Here is a 22,029-nt window from a genome sequence, read left to right on the forward strand (position 1 = left end):
AAGCTTTTATGCTATGGCGCGTCTTGAAAGGCTATTTTATGTCATTTAAAGTGGTTTCCAGCTGTTTTTGGGGCATGTCATTTTTTGAAAATTTTGCCATACTATAGCCTTGCGTTTTTGGTCATTTTTTCCACATGCCAAGTTTTGGTGTTTTTGGCACTTTTTGCAAGCTTTTATGCTATGGCGCGTCTTGGAAGGCTATTTTATGGGGTTTAATGTAGTTTCCAGCTGTTTTTGGGGCATGTCATTTTTGGAAAATTTTGCCATACTATAGCCTTGCGTTTTTGGTCATTTTTTCGACATCCCAAATTATGGTGTTTTTGGCACTTTTTAAAAGTTTTTATGCTATGGCACGTCTTGAAAGGCTATTTTATGTCATTTAAAGTGGTTTCCAGCTGTTTTTGGGGTATGTCATTTTTTGAAAATTTTGCCATACTATAGCCTTGCGTTTTTGGTCATTTTTTCCACATGCCAAATTATGGTGTTTTTGACACTTTTTGCAAGTATTTATGCTATGGCATGTCTTGGAAGGCTATTTTATGTCGTTAAATGTTGTTTCCAGCGTTTTTTGGGACGTGTCATTTTTTTAGAATTTTGCCATACTATAGCCTTGCGTTTTCGGTCATTTTTTCGTCATCCCAAATTATGGTGATTTTGGCACTTTTTAAAAGTTTTTATGATATGGCGCATCTTTGAAAGCTATTTTATGTCATCTAAAGTGGTTTCCAGCTGTTTTTGGGGCATGTCATTTTTTGAAAATTTTGCCATACTATAGCCTTGCATTTTCGGTCATTTTTTCGTCATCCCAAATTACGGTGTTTTTGGCACTTTTTCCAAGTTTTTATGCTATGGCGCGTCTTGGAAGGCTATTTTATATGGATTAATGTAGTTTCCAGCTGTTTTTGGGACATGTCATTTTTTGAAAATTTTGCCATACTATAGCCTTGCATTTTTGGTCATTTTTTCGACATCCCAAATTATAGTGTTTTTGGCACTTTTTGCAAATTTTGATGTTATGGCGTGTGTTGAAAGGCTATTTTATGTCATCTTAAGTGGATTCCAGCTGTTTTTGGGACATGTCATTTTTTGAAAATTTTGCCATACTATAGCCTTGCGTTTTTGGTCATTTTCTCGTCATCCCAAATTATGGTGTTTTGGGCATTTTTTGCAAGCTTTTTTGCTATGGCGCGTCTTGAAAGGCTATTTTATGTCATTTAAAGTGGTTTCCAGCTGTTTTTGGGACATGTCATTTTTGGAAAATTTTGCCATACTATAGCCTTGCGTTTTTGGTCATTTTTTTTGACATCCCAAATTATGGTGTTTTTGGCACTTTTTGCAAGTTTTTTGCTATGGCGCATCTTTGAAAGCTATTTTATGTCATCTAAAGTGGTTTCCAGCTGTTTTTGGGACATGCCATTTTTTGAAAATTTTGCCATACTATAGCCTTGCGTTTTCGGTCATTTTTTCGTCATACCAAATTATGGTGTTTTTGGCACTTCTTCCAAGCTTTTATGCTATAGCGCGTCTTGAAAGGCTATTTTATGTCATTTAAAGTGGTTTCCAGCTGTTTTTGGGGCATGTCATTTTTTGAAAATTTTGCCATACTATAGCCTTGCGTTTTTGGTCATTTTCTCGTCATCCCAAATTATGGTGTTTTGGGCATTTTTTGCAAGCTTTTTTGCTATGGCGCGTCTTGAAAGGCTATTTTATGTCATTTAAAGTGGTTTCCAGCTGTTTTTGGGACATGTCATTTTTTGAAAATTTTGCCATACTATAGCCTTGCGTTTTTGGTCATTTTTTTGACATTGCAAATTTTGGTGTTTTTGGCACTTTTTGCAAGTTTTTTGCTATGACGCATCTTTGAAAGCTATTTTATGTCATCTAAAGTGGTTTCCAGCTGTTTTTGGGACGTGTCATTTTTTGGAAAATTTTGCCATACTATAGCCTTGCGTTTTTGGTCATTTTCTCGTCATACCAAATTATGGTGTTTTTGGCACTTTTTGCAAGCTTTTATGCTATGGCGCGCCTTGAAAGGTTATTTTATGTCATTTAAAGTGGTTTCCAGCTGTTTTTGGGGCATGTCATTTTTTGAAAATTTTGCCATACTATAGCCTTGCATTTTCTGTCATTTTTTTTGACATCGCAAATTATGGTGTTTTTGGCACTTTTTAAAAGTTTTTATGATATGGCGCATCTTTGAAAGCTATTTTATGTCATCTAAAGTGGTTTCCAGCTGTTTTTGGGGCATGTCATTTTTTGAAAATTTTGCCATACTATAGCCTTGCGTTTTTGGTCATTTTTTCGACATCCCAAATTACGGTGTTTTTGGCACTTTTTAAAAGTTTTTATGCTATGGCGCATCTTTGAAAGCTAGTTTATGTCTTTTAAAGTGGTTTCCAGCTGTTTTTGGGAAATGCCATTTTTTGAAAATTTTGCCATACTATAGCCTTGCGTTTTCGGTCATTTTTTCGACATCCCAAATTATGGTGTTTTTGGCACTTTTTGCAAGCTTTTATGCTATGGCGCGTCTTGAAAGGCTATTTTATGTCATTTAAAGTGGTTTCCAGCTGTTTTTGGGGCATGTCATTTTTTGAAAATTTTGCCATACTATAGCCTTGCATTTTCTGTCATTTTTTTTGACATCGCAAATTACGGTGTTTTTGGCACTTTTTAAAAGTTTTTATGATATGGCGCATCTTTGAAAGCTATTTTATGTCATCTAAAGTGGTTTCCAGCTGTTTTTGGGGCATGTCATTTTTTGAAAATTTTGCCATACTATAGCCTTGCGTTTTTGGTCATTTTTTCGACATCCCAAATTACGGTGTTTTTGGCACTTTTTTAAAAGTTTTTATGCTATGGCGCATCTTTGAAAGCTAGTTTATGTCTTTTAAAGTGGTTTCCAGCTGTTTTTGGGAAATGCCATTTTTTGAAAATTTTGCCATACTATAGCCTTGCATTTTCGGTCATTTTTTCGACATCCCAAATTATGGTGTTTTTGGCACTTTTTGCAAGCTTTTATGCTATGGCATGTCTTGGGAGGCTTTTTTATGTCGTTAAATGTGGTTTCCAGCTGTTTTTGGGGCATGTCATTTTTTGAAAATTTTGCCATACTATAGCCTTGCATTTTCGGTCTTATTTTCCACATGCCAAATTATGGTGTTTTTGGCACTTTTTGCAAGTTTTTATGCTATTGCGCGTCTTTGAAGGCTATTTCATGTTGTTTAATGTGGTTTCCAGCTGTTTTTGGGACATGTCATTTTTTGAAACTTTTGCCATACTATTGCCTTGCGTTTTTGGTCATTTTTTCGACATCCCAAATTATGGTGTTTTTGGCACTTTTTAAAAGTTTTTATGCTATGGCATGTCTTGAAAGGCTATTTTATGTCATTTAAAGTGGTTTCCAGCTGTTTTTGGGGTATGTCATTTTTTGAAAATTTTGCCATACTATAGCCTTGCGTTTTTGGTCATTTTTTCCACATGCCAAATTATGGTGTTTTTGACACTTTTTGCAAGTATTTATGCTATGGCATGTCTTGGAAGGCTATTTTATGTCGTTAAATGTTGTTTCCAGCTGTTTTTGGGACGTGTCATTTTTTTAGAATTTTGCCATACTATAGCCTTGCGTTTTCGGTCATTTTTTCGTCATCCCAAATTATGGTGATTTTGGCACTTTTTAAAAGTTTTTATGATATGGCGCATCTTTGAAAGCTATTTTATGTCATCTAAAGTGGTTTCCAGCTGTTTTTGGGGCATGTCATTTTTTGAAAATTTTGCCATACTATAGCCTTGCATTTTCGGTCATTTTTTCGTCATCCCAAATTACGGTGTTTTTGGCACTTTTTCCAAGTTTTTATGCTATGGCGCGTCTTGAAACTATTTTATATGGATTAATGTAGTTTCCAGCTGTTTTTGGGACATGTCATTTTTTGAAAATTTTGCCATACTATAGCCTTGCATTTTTGGTCATTTTTTCGACATCCCAAATTATAGTGTTTTTGGCACTTTTTGCAAATTTTGATGTTATGGCGTGTGTTGAAAGGCTATTTTATGTCATCTTAAGTGGATTCCAGCTGTTTTTGGGACATGTCATTTTTTGAAACTTTTTCCATACTATTGCCTTGAGTTTTTGCTCATTTTTTCCACATGCCAAATTCTGGTGTTTTTGGCACTTTTTCCAAGTTTTTATGCTATGGCATGTCTTGGGAGGCTTTTTTATGTCGTTAAATGTGGTTTCCAGCTGTTTTTGGGGCATGTCATTTTTTGAAAATTTTGCCATACTATAGCCTTGCATTTTCGGTCTTATTTTCCACATGCCAAATTATGGTGTTTTTGGCACTTTTTGCAAGTTTTGATGCTATGGCGTGTGTTGAAAGGCTATTTTATGTCATTTTAAGTGGTTTCCAGCTGTTTTTGGGACATGTCGTTTTTTGAAAATTTTGCCATACTATAGCCTTGCATTTTCTGTCACATTTTCGACATCCCAAATTATGGTGTTTTTGGCACTTTTTGCAAGTTTTTATGCTATGGCGCGTCTTGGAAGGCTATTTTATATGGTTTCATGTAGTTTCCAGCTGTTTTTAGGACATGTCATTTTTTGCCAATTTTGCCATACTATAGCCTTGCATTTACAGTCATTTTTTCGACATCACAAATAATGTTTTTTTGGCACTTTTTGCAAGTTTTTATGCTATGGTGTGTGTTGAAAGGCTATTTTATGTCGTTTAAAGTGGTTTCCAGCTGTTTTTGGGGCATGTCATTTTTTGAAAATTTTGCCATACTATAGCCTTGCGTTTTCGGTCATATTTTCGACATCCCAAATTATGGGGTTTTTGGCACTTTTTGCAAGTTTTTATGCTATGGCGCATCTCTGAAAGCTAATTTATGTCATCTAAAGTGGTTTCCAGCTGTTTTTGGGGCGTGTCATTTTTTGAAACTTTTGCCATACTATTGCCTTGCATTTTCCGTAATTTTTTCCACATGCCAAATTATGGTGTTTTTGGCACTTCTTTAAACGTTTTTATGCTATGGCATGTCTTGGAAGGCTTTTTTATGTCGTTAAATGTGGTTTCCAGCTGTTTTTGGGACATGTCATTTTTTGAAAATTTTGCCATACTATAGCCTTTATGCGTTTTCTGTCATTTTTCGACATCCCAAATTATGGTGTTTTTGGCACCTTTTGCAAGTTTTTATGCTATTCTTGGCGTCTTTGAAGGCTATTTCATGTTGTTTAATGTGGTTTCCAGCTGTTTTTGGGACATGTCATTTTTGAAACTTTTGCCATACTATTGCCTTATGCTTTTTGGTCATTTTTCGACATCCCAAATTATGGTGTTTTTGGCACTTTTTAAAAGTTTTTATGCTATGGCATGTCTTGAAAGGCTATTTTATGTCATTTAAAGTGGTTTCCAGCTGTTTTTGGGGTATGTCATTTTTTGAAAATTTTGCCATACTATAGCCTTGCGTTTTTGGTCATTTTTTCCACATGCCAAATTATGGTGTTTTTGACACTTTTTGCAAGTATTTATGCTATGGCATGTCTTGGAAGGCTATTTTATGTCGTTAAATGTTGTTTCCAGCTGTTTTTGGGACGTGTCATTTTTTTAGAATTTTGCCATACTATAGCCTTGCGTTTTCGGTCATTTTTTCGTCATCCCAAATTATGGTGATTTTGGCACTTTTTAAAAGTTTTTATGATATGGCGCATCTTTGAAAGCTATTTTATGTCATCTAAAGTGGTTTCCAGCTGTTTTTGGGGCATGTCATTTTTTGAAAATTTTGCCATACTATAGCCTTGCATTTTCGGTCATTTTTTCGTCATCCCAAATTACGGTGTTTTTGGCACTTTTTCCAAGTTTTTATGCTATGGCGCGTCTTGAAACTATTTTATATGGATTAATGTAGTTTCCAGCTGTTTTTGGGACATGTCGTTTTTTGAAAATTTTGCCATACTATAGCCTTGCATTTTCTGTCACATTTTCGACATCCCAAATTATGGTGTTTTTAGCACTTTTTGCAAGTTTTTATGCTATGGCGCGTCTTGGAAGGCTATTTTATATGGTTTCATGTAGTTTCCAGCTGTTTTTAGGACATGTCATTTTTTGCCAATTTTGCCATACTATAGCCTTGCATTTACAGTCATTTTTTCGACATCACAAATAATGTTTTTTTGGCACTTTTTGCAAGTTTTTATGCTATGGTGTGTGTTGAAAGGCTATTTTATGTCGTTTAAAGTGGTTTCCAGCTGTTTTTGGGGCATGTCATTTTTTGAAAATTTTGCCATACTATAGCCTTGCGTTTTCGGTCATATTTTCGACATCCCAAATTATGGGGTTTTTGGCACTTTTTGCAAGTTTTTATGCTATGGCGCATCTTTGAAAGCTAATTTATGTCATCTAAAGTGGTTTCCAGCTGTTTTTGGGGCGTGTCATTTTTTGAAACTTTTGCCATACTATTGCCTTGCATTTTCCGTAATTTTTTCCACATGCCAAATTATGGTGTTTTTGGCACTTCTTTAAACGTTTTTATGCTATGGCATGTCTTGGAAGGCTTTTTTATGTCGTTAAATGTGGTTTCCAGCTGTTTTTGGGACATGTCATTTTTTGAAAATTTTGCCATACTATAGCCTTGCGTTTTCTGTCATTTTTTCGACATCCCAAATTATGGTGTTTTTGGCACCTTTTGCAAGTTTTTATGCTATTGCGCGTCTTTGAAGGCTATTTCATGTTGTTTAATGTGGTTTCCAGCTGTTTTTGGGACATGTCATTTTTTGAAACTTTTGCCATACTATTGCCTTGCATTTTCGGTCATTTTTTCCACCTGCCAAATTCTGGTGTTTTTGGCACTTTTTCCAAGTTTTTATGCTATGGCGTGTCTTGGAAGGCTATTTTATATGGTTTAATGTAGTTTCCAGCTGTTTTTGGGACATGTCATTTTTTGAAAATTTTGCCATACTATAGCCTTGCGTTTTCGGTCATATTTTCGTCATCCCAAATTATGGTGTTTTTGAAACTTTTTGCAAGTTTTTATGCTATGGCGCATCTTGGAAGGCTATTTCTATGTCATTAAATGTGGTTTCCAGCTGTTTTTGGGACATGTCATTTTTGGAAAATTTTGCCATACTATAGCCTTGCGTTTTCGGTCATTTTTTCGTCATCCCAAATTATGGTGTTTTTGGCACTTTTTTAAAGTTTTTATGCTATGGCGCATCTTTGAAAGCTATTTTATGTCATCTAAAGTGGTTTCCAGCTGTTTTTGGGACATGTCAGTTTGTGAAAATTTTGCCATACTATAGCCTTGCATTTTTGCTAATTTTTTCGACATCACAAACAATGTTTTTTTGGCACTTTTTGCAAGTTTTTGTGCTATGGCGCATCTTGGAAGGCTATTTTATGTCGTTAAATGTGGTTTCCAGCTGTTTTTGGGACATGTCATTTTTTGCCAATTTTACCATACTATAGCCTTGCATTTTCGCTCATTTTTTCGACATCACAAATAATGCTTTTTTGGCAATTTTGCCGTACTATAGCCTTGCCTTTTTGATTTTTACAACATGGATTACACGCTGTTTTTTTGTTGTTTCAGGTACTTTTCAGCTGTTTTTGAGACATGCCACATTTTTACATTTTTAGCCATAGTATAGTCTTGCCTTCTCAGACATTTTTTTCAACCTGCATTATTATGGTGTTATGTACTGTTTTTGCGTAATACTAGGCCATGGTGTGTCTAGCCACGCTATTTTATGCTGTTTTGAGATGTTTTCAGCTGTTTGGGACATGTCATATTTTAAAATTTTTAGCCATACTATAGGCTTCCTTTTCAGTCATTTTCTTACAAGCTATATTATGGTGTTTTCGGCCGTTTTCGCAACATTCTATGCTATGGCGTATTTCGGCATGCTATTTTATGCTGTTTTGAGGCATTTTCGGTTGTCTATGGGACATGTCATATTTTTACATTTTTAGCCATGCTTTAGCCTTGCTTATCCATAATTTTTTCAACATGTTCTATTATTGTGTTTTTGGCTGTTTTTTCAACATTCTATGCCATGGCATGTGTCGGCACGCTACTTTCTGCTGTTTTGAGGTGTTTTCAGCTGTTTTTGGGACATGTCATATTTTGACATCTTTAGCCATACTATAGCTTTAGTTTTTTGGTCATTTTTTCAGCATGTATTATTAAGGTGTTTTTGGCCATTTTGCAACATTCTATACCATGGTTTGTCTAGGCACAGTATTTTATGTTGTTCTGAGATGCTTTCAGCTGTTTTTGGGACATGTCATATTTTGACATTTTTAGCCACACTATAGCCTTGCCTTTCCGGTCATTTCTCATGGTGCTTTGGCCGTTTTTGCAACATGCTATGGCGTGTCTTGGCATGCTATTTTATGTTTATTCTGCTTTTTTCAGCTGTTTTTGGGACATATTTTGACATTTTTAGACACATTTTTTGCAATACTATTTTATGGGAAAAAAAAAGGTCATACATGACATGGCCAAAAACCAATTGAAAACAGCATGAAATGGCATGGCGAAACACGCCACAGCATAGAATGTTGCCAAACGGCCAAAAACACCATAATATAGCATGTTGATGACCAAATGACCAAAAATGACTCACAATAGTATGGCAAAAAATGGCAAAATATGACATGGTCAAAAACCAGCACACCAACACCTCAAAACAGCATAAAATAGCGTGCATAGACATGTCACAGCATAGAATGTTGCGAAAATGGCCAAAAACACCATAATATAGCATGTTGAAATAATGGGGAAAAAAAGGCAAGGCTATAGTAAGGAAAATGCCATACTATAGTTTTTCGTCCAAAATGGGCTCAAAATGTCATAGTTTGTCGTCCAAAATGGGCTAAACATGTCATAGTATAGTATGTTGTTCAATATGGACTCATAAAAATGTCATAGCATAGTATGTCAGCGAAAATAGGACAATAAATTCATAGGAAACGTCATTACAATATTTTTAAAAAGTCATATTGTAGTCTGTCATACATTTGATTTCAAAAAGTAATCATATAGTACATCATAGTATGACTCAGAGAGAATAAGAGGGATGCAAGGTTACTGTGACCTTTAACTACCAAAATCCATAGACTTCATATAAAGATTGACAACATGACAGCTCCCCCAAAGTGAGGCTATTAAATCTCAATCGCTCCCTGGTTTCTGACTGCAGTATAAGGTCCTGAGGTCTGCCCTTTCATGTTAGCGAATGGAACACAGGCCAAACTAAAAACTCAATGTACATGCCAAATACATTTTTCTAAAAGATGTTTTCTGACACTGAACACAGTTCTCATCATTTTTCAATGATTTTTTAAAGTGATAGTTTTTACAATTAGTCCAGTTTTAATGAGGTATTCAATTATATAAAAGGGGGCTTTTCTGCCATAATTGACAGCTGTTACAGCCAATCCGTCACTAGCACAGACGGGATGGTTGGACAGCTGTTTTGACAGGAACTCCCCCAGCACGGATATAACTACTGCGCAGATGCGGGCTCTCAACGACATCACCATTGCAAAATGGCAAGGCCCGTGTCTTCATTTAACCTCACTCTCAGCATAACAAGTGTAAGTGGGCACATGTCATCCATTTTTATATACAGTCTATGCCAAAATCAAATCAGCTCATTTTTGTGTCTACTCGAACATTTGTGCCAAATTTGAAAGAACTCCTACAAAGTCTTCTTGAGATATCGTGTTCACAAGAATGACGCTGATGAGGTCACAGTGACCTTGACCTTTGGCCTATGACCACCAAAATCTAATTAACTCGTTGTATAATCCGAGTGAACGTTCGTGCAAAATTTAACGAAATTCCCTTGAGTTGTTGAGATGGACGAACAGACGTAGGGAGGGAAAGACAAACACACAGAAGTCGGGAAAAAGTCAGGATGCTTTTTTGTGGTTTTCCTCTTTAAAAAGTCTTATTTTAAGCAACCCACCTTCTAACATTTTCAAGTACTTTAAATATGACATGGTGCTGTGCATAATTTAGAAACATTTTATTACAGTATCCCACAACTCCAATGTCTAACAATAAATCATCTGTCACACATCTACAAAATGAAACACAGGTGTCTATTAATTTTATGCTACAAGGCCTCATAACACACCGGTTAGTAAGAGGAGAGTGGTCAGTAGACACAGGTCAAGTTCACTGAGACTGATGGCAGATTTACACAGAAACAAGCCATCGGTCTGTTTAAAGCCCTCAGTGACCGACATTTCATCCTTTACAGGATATTTTCAAATCAGAGCCGAATCCGGTCACAAAAGTTGGGAATCATTTGATAATTCTGGAGTGTTTTCCTGCCTCCCAATTTTGTAAAAGGCATTTCTGTTTAGTGCCACGGTACAATCTCCCCTACAACAACAGAGGCTTACAGCAGACCTCTGCTGTATTTAAGAGAGTAAACACACTTTCAGGGCAATGTGAAAAGTTTGGATTCAGTCTGGAAGGACAGTGTGTGTAAATGTTGGAAAAAATTGGACATTAGCAAACCTTAAGTACAAAATATTTTCTCATACTCACAATAAGTTTACATCCAGCCTCTTTTCTCCTTTGACACTCGATCACTGTCCAATGAAAGCCATGTAGCTACAAAGTGTCAGTTCTTAATGACTCAAAAATAAGGCATTGCTTCAGGCTTAGTGACAATGCGTTTTAAATACTGCCATATTTCATGATATTTACAAGACAGTTTTTTTTAAACTTATAAAGGCGGGTTTGGCAGAAAACTCTACACAGTTTGAACTACATGGCTCTTACTAGACAGCGACAATAACTTCATGGCTTTTTCCCCTCATATAAACCTGTAATAAAGCATTACAAGTTGATTGTATTCAGTAGATATATTAAGGTAAAGGTTTGCCCCCTTCAGTAATCAGTAACTATTCTTTTAGTCCAATGTGGCATAATTCTGTAAGTAATTTGTCTGATTTCATTCTTGCCATTCTATCTACTCAATACTTTCTGAATCAGATGACCTCACGTTCAATTATTTAAATTTGTCACCGTGTAAAGATTAATAAGTACGCATTGTGTGCTTAGAGAGGAAAACTCAGCTGTCATCCTCATCGGTAAAGAAGTGCAGAAACACAGAGATGAGAGACGTGGAAAAACATATTTTGCAAACAGAAGTTGACAGAGATTGACTGATTTACACATATAAACGCACAAGAAAGAAAAGCAGGGACAAACAAAAGTTCTAAAATCGACATGAAGATAATATTCTGACGTGTTAAAGGCAACTGTACATAAGAGGAACCCAGGGAGATTTCACATCACTGTAACTGTTTTTGACCTTCCTATATGTGAAAGTATTTGACCGATCCATTCCAGACTGAACCAGACTCGCTACCAACAGATGATTCAGGTCCTGACTCGCATTTTTAGAAATGTTAATCAAGTGATGGACGCCAAGCCGGTTCAGATTGGCTCATTTGTCTTCTGGCGGTGACAGTAACTCGTTCTGGGCTCTCTCCTACCTGTTAGTGTGTATTTGTGGCTGTGATTGTGTGTTTGAGTCTGTTTTACTGGCTGCTCGCCTGCCCCTCCTCCTCCGCCTCCTCTTCCAGTTCCACCAGAGGAGCGTGGCGATTGGCCTGAGAGCCCTCGCTGAAGAAAACCCTCTTGATCACACCTGATTTGGGCGCTCTGATCGTATGCTGCACAGAGAGAAACAAACATTGTTACAGGCTCGGCATAGAGAGTGTGACTCTGCATTAAAAGGTGTGTGTGGCAGAGCCCGCAGGAGTCCCTCACCTCCATCTTCATGGCGATCATGACCATCAGCGGGTCGCCTACAGCCACTTTGTCTCCAGCCTTCACCATGACCTGAACACAATACCACAGATTATACATTTGTACCTGGGTTTCCACACGTTTGCATGGATGGAATCCAAAACTTTCTATTACTTTTCAAGGACCCATATTTTATCCCCACGTACTTGTTGTTGCTAGTTTTTCAAACGTATCAGATTTGACCATGTGAAATCTGAGCAAATCGGCTTAATTTTTCAAAAACAAGGGAGGAAGCCAATGAGCAACGGAAAAAGAAATGACCCAAAAATGAGCAAGAAATTAATCAAAAGTACAAGAAAATTACCTGAGGTAACAAGGATATTTTATTTCTTAATTACTTCATCATTTTATTGCTGTAATTCTCTTTTTAAATTCACAGCTCAGTCAATTTCTTCTCAGTAATTCAAAATATGGTAGTCCGTCCGCTCTTATCACCTCTGCTTCTGTCTCATTACACTGGCTGCTAGTGTTATGAGGGTAAACAACAGCACAGTGAGAGGTGCCCCCATAAATAAAAAATAATAGAACCGCAACTCTGTCACAGAGTCAATTATTTTCTGTATCAGTATTAGTGGATTACAGTGCTTATACTCACAATAAAAAGAAGTTTCACCAGTGAGTTCACTGAAGAAATGCAGCAACTTTTACCTGCAGTTTTAATATAACACTTGTTTCGTGATATAAATCTGTGGTGAAACACATGATGAGTTTGCATATGGACATACATGCATTTTCTTTTGTTAGTTTATAAATCAACTGATCATTTACCTGATTCTTGCAAGAATGGAATAAATTTACTGTTTTTCCTACTGGTATTTGATTTCTGATTGTTATTTTGATTATCCCTATCAGTTGGTTGATATTTAATAGAGGCCACACCTACAAATGTCTCAGTAACAAAGAGGAAAGCCAGAGGCTAAAATGCATCCCTTTCTTTCTGCTGTTGCGCACATTAAAAGTATTACATACTTTTTTTGTGCTGACGACTTCATTTGATAATTCTTGACTTTAAACTTAAAATAGTTTAAAGTTATGAAATATACACTTTCTTGCAGAGAGATATGAAGACTGATACCACTCTTGCGTTTGTGTGCTATATGCTGCTAGCTTGGCTTAGCATAGAGACTGGAAACGTGGAGAAACAACTGGCCTGTCCCAACAGTGAAAAATACATCCACCAACACCTCTACAGATCAGTTATGAACATTTTGTATCTTGCGGTCTAATTAACAACATGTTAATCTGTTACTTTCAATGCTCTGGGTACAAAAGGAGTATTTATTGCTCCCCTCTGTGTGGCAGGTGAACTCTCCATCTGCACTGGACTCACTTGCACATCCATCTTCACTTTGGCACACTTATTTGCACTTTTCTTTTATTGCTCTTTTAGATATTTTGGCTTTTTTGTTTGTTTGTTTGTTTGGTTATTTGTTTGTTCTCTGTACATACTGTACATATCACACTTTAAATCTCAACTGTAAACAAAACACTTTAGTACACTAATTTAGTCTGTTTTTTTTTAGTTGTACTTTCTGCAGAACGTTTTGTAAGCTTATATTATTAATGTTATGTGATTTTTTTATGAATAATGTTCTATTAATAGCTCTTTACTGTTGTATCTCAAAATACAGTGCTGTTATACAAAATATTCTTATTAACGATTCATTATTTAAAATGATGATTTAAGACATTGGTGATCACTAGATTGGCCTGAAGCCGAAGGTAAATAAGCAGATTCCTTTGCATGACAAAAGCTAAATTCCCTGCTAATTATAATTCATAAACTCACCTTCTCTATGGTTCCAGTCATGGGGGCCACAGCTCCACCCTGGGCCCCGGAGCCGCTCACACCAGCCAGATACTTAGGCACAGGAACAGACACCTGGGAGCTTCCCTCCTGCAGAAAGACGTAAAGATGTCAGAAACAGAGGCGACAGTTAACTGGCAGCTCAGGTAAGAGGATCTGAACAGTCTTTAATTTCCCTTGATGTCAGACGCCGAGTGTTTGTCCCCAGCCACCGGTCCTTAAAGATGACAGACGCTTAAAACAGAAAAAAAGAGAGAGAGAGACTCTGCTGTGACAGGTGAAGAGTAGGTCTCGTTAAATCAACTGGGTAAAACAGTGAGTTACAGCCTCAACAAAATCTCTCAGTTTGGGAAAACTGAACTGCAATAAATCCAAATAGGGAAAGCAAATAAACACACATTTTGTACAGATTTAAAATAGTTGAGGTTTACAAAGAAAGTAGTAAGTGTAGATTTATATTTGAGGGACTGAGGTGTGTAAATGAGGTACACACTTGTGTAGCTTTATGTTTAAGAAAAAAAAAAGTATTTTTTTATTTTTTAAGAAAAAGTGCAAGAAATTTTTAAAAAATCTCTGGTTCCTGCCTCTGAAATATGTGAATTGAGTGTTGTTGTGTTGTTTTGTCTGATGCAATACCAAATTAACTATTTTGTGATTTTGGACTGTTTGTCAGACACAACAGAAAATTTCATGATGGTTTCCAGGATACTGTGATGGTCGTTTTCACTGTTTTCTAAAACACAGACCTGAAACTAAAATTTTAGTTTCAGGTCTGGAAGAAATCAGCTTATACAATTACTGGAATTTCTGTAATAAATGTATTTTTTAAAACAACTTTAAATAAACATAAATCCTTGTGCAACCACCATGAAAGATGATGAGTTATACTTCAATGACTTAGGGAATTTGCAAAATGCAAGTCTTCGTATCTACACTATGAGTAGAAAAATGATGCATTCACATTAACTCGGCTTGTGTTTGTATTGTCAACAGCAGTGGGAGGAACGTACCATGGAGAAGAGGTGCACTGTGTTGTCCAGGATCACCAGTTTGGGACGAGACTTCACGCCATTGACAGAACAATGCAGGAATGATGCTCCATCTTCCATTTCCACCTCCCCAGTCACATGGTACACCTCCTCCCCAATCTGAAAGATGTAATACTTTTACAATAAACGGGGAGGAGACAGATCTGCTACTACAGATACACCCCTGCAATCCTGATAGATCGTCATCTACTACTCCTACTTTTCAAAAACTAATGCTTTCAATTCTTGACCTTAGCTTGACAGAATAGTCTAAATTTAAAGTCTACTTACTCGATTTTACGGGATTTTTTTGCACATCTCACAGTTTTCATTAGTGAATGGAGTTTAGTTGGAATTCAATTTGCTGCTAAAGGCTGAGTGATGTGCTTGAAAGCTCCAGAAAAGGCATGTAGACCTTGAGTTGTGTCTATTTTGTCAAACCACAGTTCCTAACTTCCATGTTCAAGTTTAGCAAATGTATTGTTTGTTTGTTTTTTAAACAATAAAAAACGTATAACGGAAGAAAAACACAATCATGCAATAATGTGAGCAAAAATCTGATCTGCTCCCTTTGCAAAATCTGGGTACTTCTCAGTGGAAAATACAAAAATGAAAACAAACATATTCCAGCTCACCTGCATTGTGTAGCTTCCGTCTTTGTTGTACATGACGACCACATCAACTTCTAAGGACAGGAACCACACAACAGAAATTTGTTGGAATTGCAAATGACCAAACAGGTTTGAGAAGAGTGAAGAAGCAAACATGAGGAGACGATGGAGTATCTTAACGCAGAAGCTTTGGTCGAACATCATCATCACTAATTTATTTTTGGCCTTGCCGTGACATTTATAATGAAAATCTTGAATAATGAATATGAGTTAATGAACACGATGTCACAGACCAGATAAGCTCCAAATTTAATTATTTAAACAGTCATTAAGCAGTTATGAGTTGACCTTAACTGCACTGATCTTATTAAAACTAACACACACCATACACCATTTCTTCAACACAGTTTAACACATACAAATAACTCTAAAGCATCCAAAACACTGAATGAAGACAAAGTTTTTAACTTTCAGGCTCAGTGATCCTGTTAATAGATATGTGATGAGGACAGAGACACCCAATGCATCCATGTAATCCCTGTACATAGGTATTTATCTCTTTTTACTGCATAATGTTTGCCTAATGCCTACGTTTTTCATTGCACTGAAGTGCTGCTTCTGATGTTTGTGACAATGACAATAAACTGAAAGTATATCTTATTGGCTGCTGTTGCAAACTTAAAATCAAGTACCTTTTGAATCAGAACTGGAATTTCAGATGATTCTGGTGTAATCCTCTCATCGCTGAAATTAGGTCTTTTTAAGAAAATAATTTTTTGTAAAAATTAACAACATTTTTGATCCACTATTTTAGTTATTTATCAAGAAAATATTTTCTGGTTCCAGGGTTTCAAATTTTCTGGACTTTCTGCTTTTCTTTGTTCACATCAATAATGGGGTTGCAAATCATACCCGCTTTTCTTAATCAATTATTAGTAAAATTAACAATCAAATAATCATTATTTGAAAAATATTAAAACTTCCTCAATCAAAACTCACAGCAACATATCGCATATACTTTGACAGCAATGCACAGCCTATCAATAGATCGATTAAATTTCACATGTTCGATTAAATTCTTAAGGACCAGTTAATCAATAGTCAGTTATCATCCCTAACAACTGAAAATTACATCTAGTTTGTTTTGGTCTGTTAGTGAGACAAAACAAGAAATCTGAAGGTGGTTTAGAAAATGTGTCACTATTTTCTGATATTTTAAGACCAATAAATTAATCCAAAAAAATGCTCAAAAGATGAATCTTAACTTCTTTTTCTTTTTGTGTAATCTTATCTGAACTACCCTTGAGTCTTTAGCCGAAAGTTAGGATTGCAACTCTGTGGTGCATTTAGTGCATTTAGTGCATTTCAACTAAACGTTTAACTATTTAGAATAACAAAAATGCCTTTTAGCAGTCCTACCACCTTTTATCCAGTTGATGAAAACAGAGGTTCTCTCTCGTCTTTTCTTCCTCTGCCTTACCTTGTTTATTTAAACACTAGAGGGCAGTAAAGTCTCATGAGGTGTCTGTTACTCACTTTTGTCTCCCAGCTGCAGCGTCAGGTTTCTGTTAAATTGAATGTTGCTTCTCCAGCCGCTGCTGGAGCCGAATGGGGAGAAGGGGTCTGAAAATCACACAAACACACACAATAAATACACTTAGTATACAATCACCTCTTCAGATCAAATGTGCTATAAATAATTTGTCCTGATGAGAAAAATATTATCTCCTCACCAGTGGAGGTCTGAGTGAACTCCTGTGTGTGTCTCCTCTCCTGCAGCACCAGACCCAGGGCCGCCTGGCAGATCGTTTCCCCAGAGGGAGCCTTTGGAGTGGGGAAGAGGTCTGCATAGTGCTGAGGGATGAAGCTGGTGGTCACGTTTCCAGCCTCAAACTCCGGGTGGCCCGACAGACTCAGTAAGAAGTTAATGTTAGTGTTCAGTCCTACGATCTGAAGACAGGGAGGCAAAACAAGTTAAGACACAGAACCCTGAATTATTAATAGACACTTTTGCATGCATTTATTGTATAATTTAAATCACGGGCTACATGTTGGCTTTAGCAAGTTTAGCAAAAACTGCACCAAAAGACAAGCTGAGCTGCATGATATGTAAAGCATCCTCTGACTGTGTGTCTTACATTGTACTGTTGTAAACAGTAGCGCAGCTTCTTTAAGGCAGCAGATCTGTCTTCTCCCCACACCACAAGCTTGGCAATCATTGGGTCATAATGTGCTGACACTTCGTCCCCTGTAAACAAAACACACACACACACACACACACACACACACACACACACACACACACACACACACACACACACACAATATCAGTTTTAAACCGCCCATCCTTTATTATCTACACAGACTGAAGCAGTCAAATTCTAATCATAAACAGTAAAAAAAATAAATGCCCTACGTTTTCCACATTTATCTTTTATTTGGTCTTTTTACTTTCATCTTTCTTGTGTGTGTAATCAGCCAGTTGGGCTATTATGATACATCAGGCATTGACAGAAAGTAGAAAAATGGACACGTCCATGTAAAAACATCCAGAGTCAGATCTAGTCTCCCTACCTTCCCTGACTCCAGTCTCTATGCGTATGTGTTGGTCTGGTGAAGGGGTGGAAAGATGCAGCAGAGGTCCCGCCCCTGGAAGGAAGTCGTTGTTTGGGTCCTCGGCGTAGATACGAGCCTCGAAAGAGTGTCCCTGTAAAATGATGTCATCCTGGAGCAGAGGCAGGCGCTCCCCTGCTGCCACCTGGAGGAGATTTACAGAGCAATCAGCGGACCGAAAGTTTTTTAGCCGTCAGCATTTTCTCCCTCTTTTTACTCTTATTTCCTCCCTCCTCTCTTACCCTGAGCTGCCACTCCACCAGGTCAGTCCCAGTGATCATCTCAGAGACGGGATGCTCCACCTGCAGCCTGGTGTTCATTTCCATGAAGTAAAAGTTATGCTGGGCGTCCATTATGAACTCCACCGTACCTACACAGGAAGTCAAACAATGCATTGTCTGTATACTGTGTGTTCTGAGTCTGAGGCACTGTGATGTGGTGTGTGCAGGTGTGTGTTTGTGTGTCTCACCTGCCCCGACATAGTTGACAGCCTTGGCTGCTCGAACTGCTGCCTCTCCAAGTTTCCTCCGAACCTCAGGACTGATATCAGGCTGAACACACACATATAGAAACAGAGTGAAAAACTTTAAACAGCTGACACAAATATTTAAGTGATCATAGCCCTAATACACAGTTTCACACCATATATCCACATGAAATGTCACACAGTGTCAGGATAATTAGTGCGGCCGTAAACTCCACCATCAAATCTGGAATGAAATCTGCGTGGAAAAGTTTGTCCAGCTTTTGTCACCATGTTAGAAAAGGAAAAACACTGATATGGGATAAAATGATATCTAAAAATCACACCAACCATGCACCCATTATGCATAAATGCAAATCTTGCTGCTGTTGTAGCAGGTGTTGTAGTTGAAAATGTAATGTCTTGTAATTGTGTTTTCATACTAAAGTTTTAATTTGCTCAACAGAAATGTTGCTCTGTTTCCTGCCCAGGGGCTATAGATGTTAATTAACTTATAGTCAGCTCAAACTTCAAGTCAGTCTCCAGTGACCTGGATTTGAGAAATGTACCCACGTATCGGGATCTTTTACAGTTCCTTCCTCAGTCAGAATAATTCACACTGATCACTATTAATCACTCACCCCTGGTGCTTCCTCTATGATCTTCTGATGTCTCCTCTGGACGCTGCAGTCTCTCTCAAACAGATAGACAGCGTTACCGTGCATGTCCCCAAACACCTGAACCTCCACATGTCTACAGAAGAAAGAAATAAACGGACAAATTAATCTTTATATAAGCATAATAAGGTGGTAGAACTGACTGGTCAGCAGTATCTGAGTGAGTGTGTGAACTTATTTTTTTCACCTGGGATCCTCTACAAACTTCTCAACCAGCATGACATCATCGTTGAAGGATTTTCTGGCTTCTCTTCTTGCAGACTCCAACTGCTCTAAGAAGTCTGAGTCTGACCGTGCAATACGCATCCCCTTAACACACACACACACACACACAAGGTTATTTTATGTTACCTAAGTTAATTAGTCGAAGTCATTTGGGCTCTTATATGTCCTCTCACCTTCCCACCTCCTCCACGGACTGCCTTAATCATGACGGGGTATCCAATCCGGGCAGCCTCTGCTTGCAGCCTCTCATTTGATTGGTCTTCTCCGTGGTAACCACCAATGATTGGCACTCCAGCAGCTGACATGATGTGTTTAGATGTGCTAAAAAAAGAGGGACAGAATATAAGTGAATGGCACATAATATTGCTTTTTTTTCTGTATTTGGCTGTTTATGCGGTATCTAATAAATCATTGCTCCTGAAATGACACCAGTTCCTACAGGGGTAGACAACATTTGTTACACAACACAACATTTGTCTTTTTAGGTGCCAAAAACACTTTAAAAAAGAGAGAAGGATATAAATGTATTGTTTTGTGTGTATTACCTTTTAATGCCCATGTCACGGATGGCAGAGGAAGGTGGGCCAATGAAGATGATGCCTTCCTGTTTACACGCCTCTGCAAACTCTGTGTTTTCTGACAGAAAGCCATAACCAGGGTGGACTGCCTACACACACAAAGACATTTTCTAAAGCATCTCAGCTAACACTGTCAAAGCCCCTTGTTGGTCAAAGCAGAATAGTTGAACAAAGGGGTTAAAAGAATTGAACATCATATTATCCATTGTAGTTTTCTGAAGTAGCTTGACTACAGGAAAATGACAGCATTGCTTCTCTTCCCCAAACTGCTGTCAACAAGTAGAGTATTACTCACATGTGATCCAGATTTCTTTGCCACTTCCAAAACTTTCTCCATCGAGAGGTAACTCTGCTGAGAGGGTGGAGGGCCAATGTGGTACGCTTCATCTGCCTATGAAAAACAAAAAAAAATTTCATTGAACATACCAAATGCAAGTCTGTAAAGTCTGAAAGCAAAGACTGAGAAGCAGATGATTAAAAACACTAAAAGGTTTAGCCGAGTTCTTTGAAAGACAGCATCTCACCATGGCCACATGCATGGAGTGTCTGTCAGCATCACTGTACACAGCCACAGAGCGGACACCCATCTTCTTGGCCGTGCGCATCACACGACACGCAATCTCTCCTCGATTGGCGATCAGCACTTTTTCTATCCTTCCCACCCCTGGGAAAAGCACAGCAGACACCATGGAAATAATTAAATGTTATTAAAATTAACTTAACAATAATTTCCACTTTGTAGCTAAGACATATTATTGTTAAAAATCTGTTGGAATGATATTGTTCTTGTTTATACAAAACAACCACAGCACAGACAATGATTTGGGATACACAGTGCGTACCAGATAATATATAGACTTGTTTAAGTCAAGCAAAAATATTAAATATTCTCTGCTTCCAACTTTCTAAACATGACAAAGTTGTGTTTCTTTTGTCTTTTGTCATGTTAGGCTCCAGGAAACTTAAAATGGGCATTTTTCTCTATTTTTTGACATTTTGTAGATTTAACAATCAATGGAATGATCAAAATAAAATCCAGAAATAAAGAAAGGTTTTTAATTAGAAGTTCAAATGCAACAGAGCAACTTCTGTTGTGATTGCTTTTCAAATCAATAATAAAATAAAGTAAAACTAAGCGAAACTAAACCAACTAACTAAAATATTTCTATCACTCACCTCCTGAAACGAGCCTCACGCCTCTTTTGGTCCATGACAGTTTTCTGGGGAAAGAAGAGGACAACAACTTCAGTGTAATTCAAATGTCTGTATCAGTGGAGGGCATTGAGGTGCTGGATGGAAGAAATGCTTATTTATGAAACAGCACGTACAGTAAAAGCGCAACCAAGCCTAAATAACTCAGATCACTTTGATACTCAGTGAGGGGGGGGGGGTCGCAGAGGTATACACACAACAGTGTGCATGTTGTACCCTATCAGCAACATTAGCCATGCTAGCTGACACATTGATACCTTTATTTAACCTTGCTCAGCTTTTATCTGATTTACTTGCTCGCAAAAATGAAAAACATTTTATCAGCACAGTGCCGTTATGGAGACAAATAACCTCACGGTGACGAGGGCACTAAACATGAACAGCAGCAGATAATTTACAACGTGATGTGTTGCAATGATAGCTGCACAGGTTAGCTCAGACCTGAGGGAGGTTAGCGCTGAAAACTTTAGCAGAAAGCTAACGTCAATAAAAAGGTTAAATGAAGCTGGTTGGTGAAAGATAATCTTAAAGGGGACAACCTGTGTTTAGACAAAATCATAACAGTAAAGTAACGCTTTAATGTACTCACTGTGTGAATATCCTCAGGCCCTGCAGAGTTGGGAAACTCAGAATAACTGCAGCCATAGCTAACAGCTGCTGAGGCTAGCTGCTAGCTAGCTAACACACTAATGACCAGATGAGGAGGAAAAGGCGAAGCGGTAATTTATTAACCCTCTCATACACGATGTTGTTCCGACTCAACTGCACTAAGTCATTCAACTTCGACCAGGGAGAAATATTTGGGGCCTTACAATATTATAATCGCACTAATATCCGCTGCCACACGCTTGTAAATATCTGTATCACTATTTCTGACCTTTCCAAGGACTCGTAGTATCGACAGCCAATGAGAAAGAAGGATGTGGAGGCGGAGGGCGCTGCAGTAACCACAAAGCACCAGCAGAGGGCGGCGTTTTTCTATGAAACAG

At 37.6% G+C, this 22,029-nt stretch overlaps 1 protein-coding gene across 1 annotated transcript; it reads right to left on the minus strand.

Moving 5' to 3' along the window:
• Window positions 1–10,009: 10,009 nt before the first annotated feature.
• On the minus strand, window positions 10,010–21,930 carry mccc1 (methylcrotonyl-CoA carboxylase subunit). The gene is made up of 19 exons (XM_042483870.2): window positions 21,630–21,930; window positions 21,005–21,048; window positions 20,353–20,492; window positions 20,124–20,219; window positions 19,796–19,917; window positions 19,424–19,571; window positions 19,213–19,334; window positions 18,990–19,101; window positions 18,355–18,436; window positions 18,128–18,255; window positions 17,847–18,030; window positions 17,411–17,520; window positions 17,006–17,222; window positions 16,809–16,895; window positions 15,297–15,346; window positions 14,644–14,781; window positions 13,616–13,723; window positions 11,788–11,859; window positions 10,010–11,690 (listed from the first exon to the last, which is right to left on the minus strand). The coding sequence occupies exons 1-19, from the start codon at window positions 21,683–21,685 to the stop codon at window positions 11,556–11,558; spliced, it is 2,151 nt and encodes a 716-aa protein (XP_042339804.2). The 5' UTR covers window positions 21,686–21,930; the 3' UTR covers window positions 10,010–11,555.
• Between the last annotated feature and the right edge of the window lie 99 nt (window positions 21,931–22,029).

The sequence above is a fragment of the Plectropomus leopardus genome, chromosome 5 (assembly GCF_026936395.1).
Source record: "Plectropomus leopardus strain MGB_pleo_1.0 chromosome 5, ASM2693639v1, whole genome shotgun sequence".
In the NCBI taxonomy this organism is placed as follows: domain Eukaryota; kingdom Metazoa; phylum Chordata; class Actinopteri; order Perciformes; family Serranidae; genus Plectropomus; species Plectropomus leopardus.

Excerpts from the sequence above, each read along its gene's own strand:
- mccc1 (XM_042483870.2), bottom strand. The coding sequence starts at position 21,685 with ATGGCTGCAGTTATTCTGAGTTTCCCAACTCTGCAGGGCCTGAGGATA. Across the intron at positions 18,256-18,354 it reads TGTCAACTATGTCGGGGCAG|GTACGGTGGAGTTCATAATG; the intron begins GTGAGACACACA and ends CTTCCTGTGTAG. Across the intron at positions 18,031-18,127 it reads TGGTGGAGTGGCAGCTCAGG|GTGGCAGCAGGGGAGCGCCT; the intron begins GTAAGAGAGGAG and ends AATCTCCTCCAG.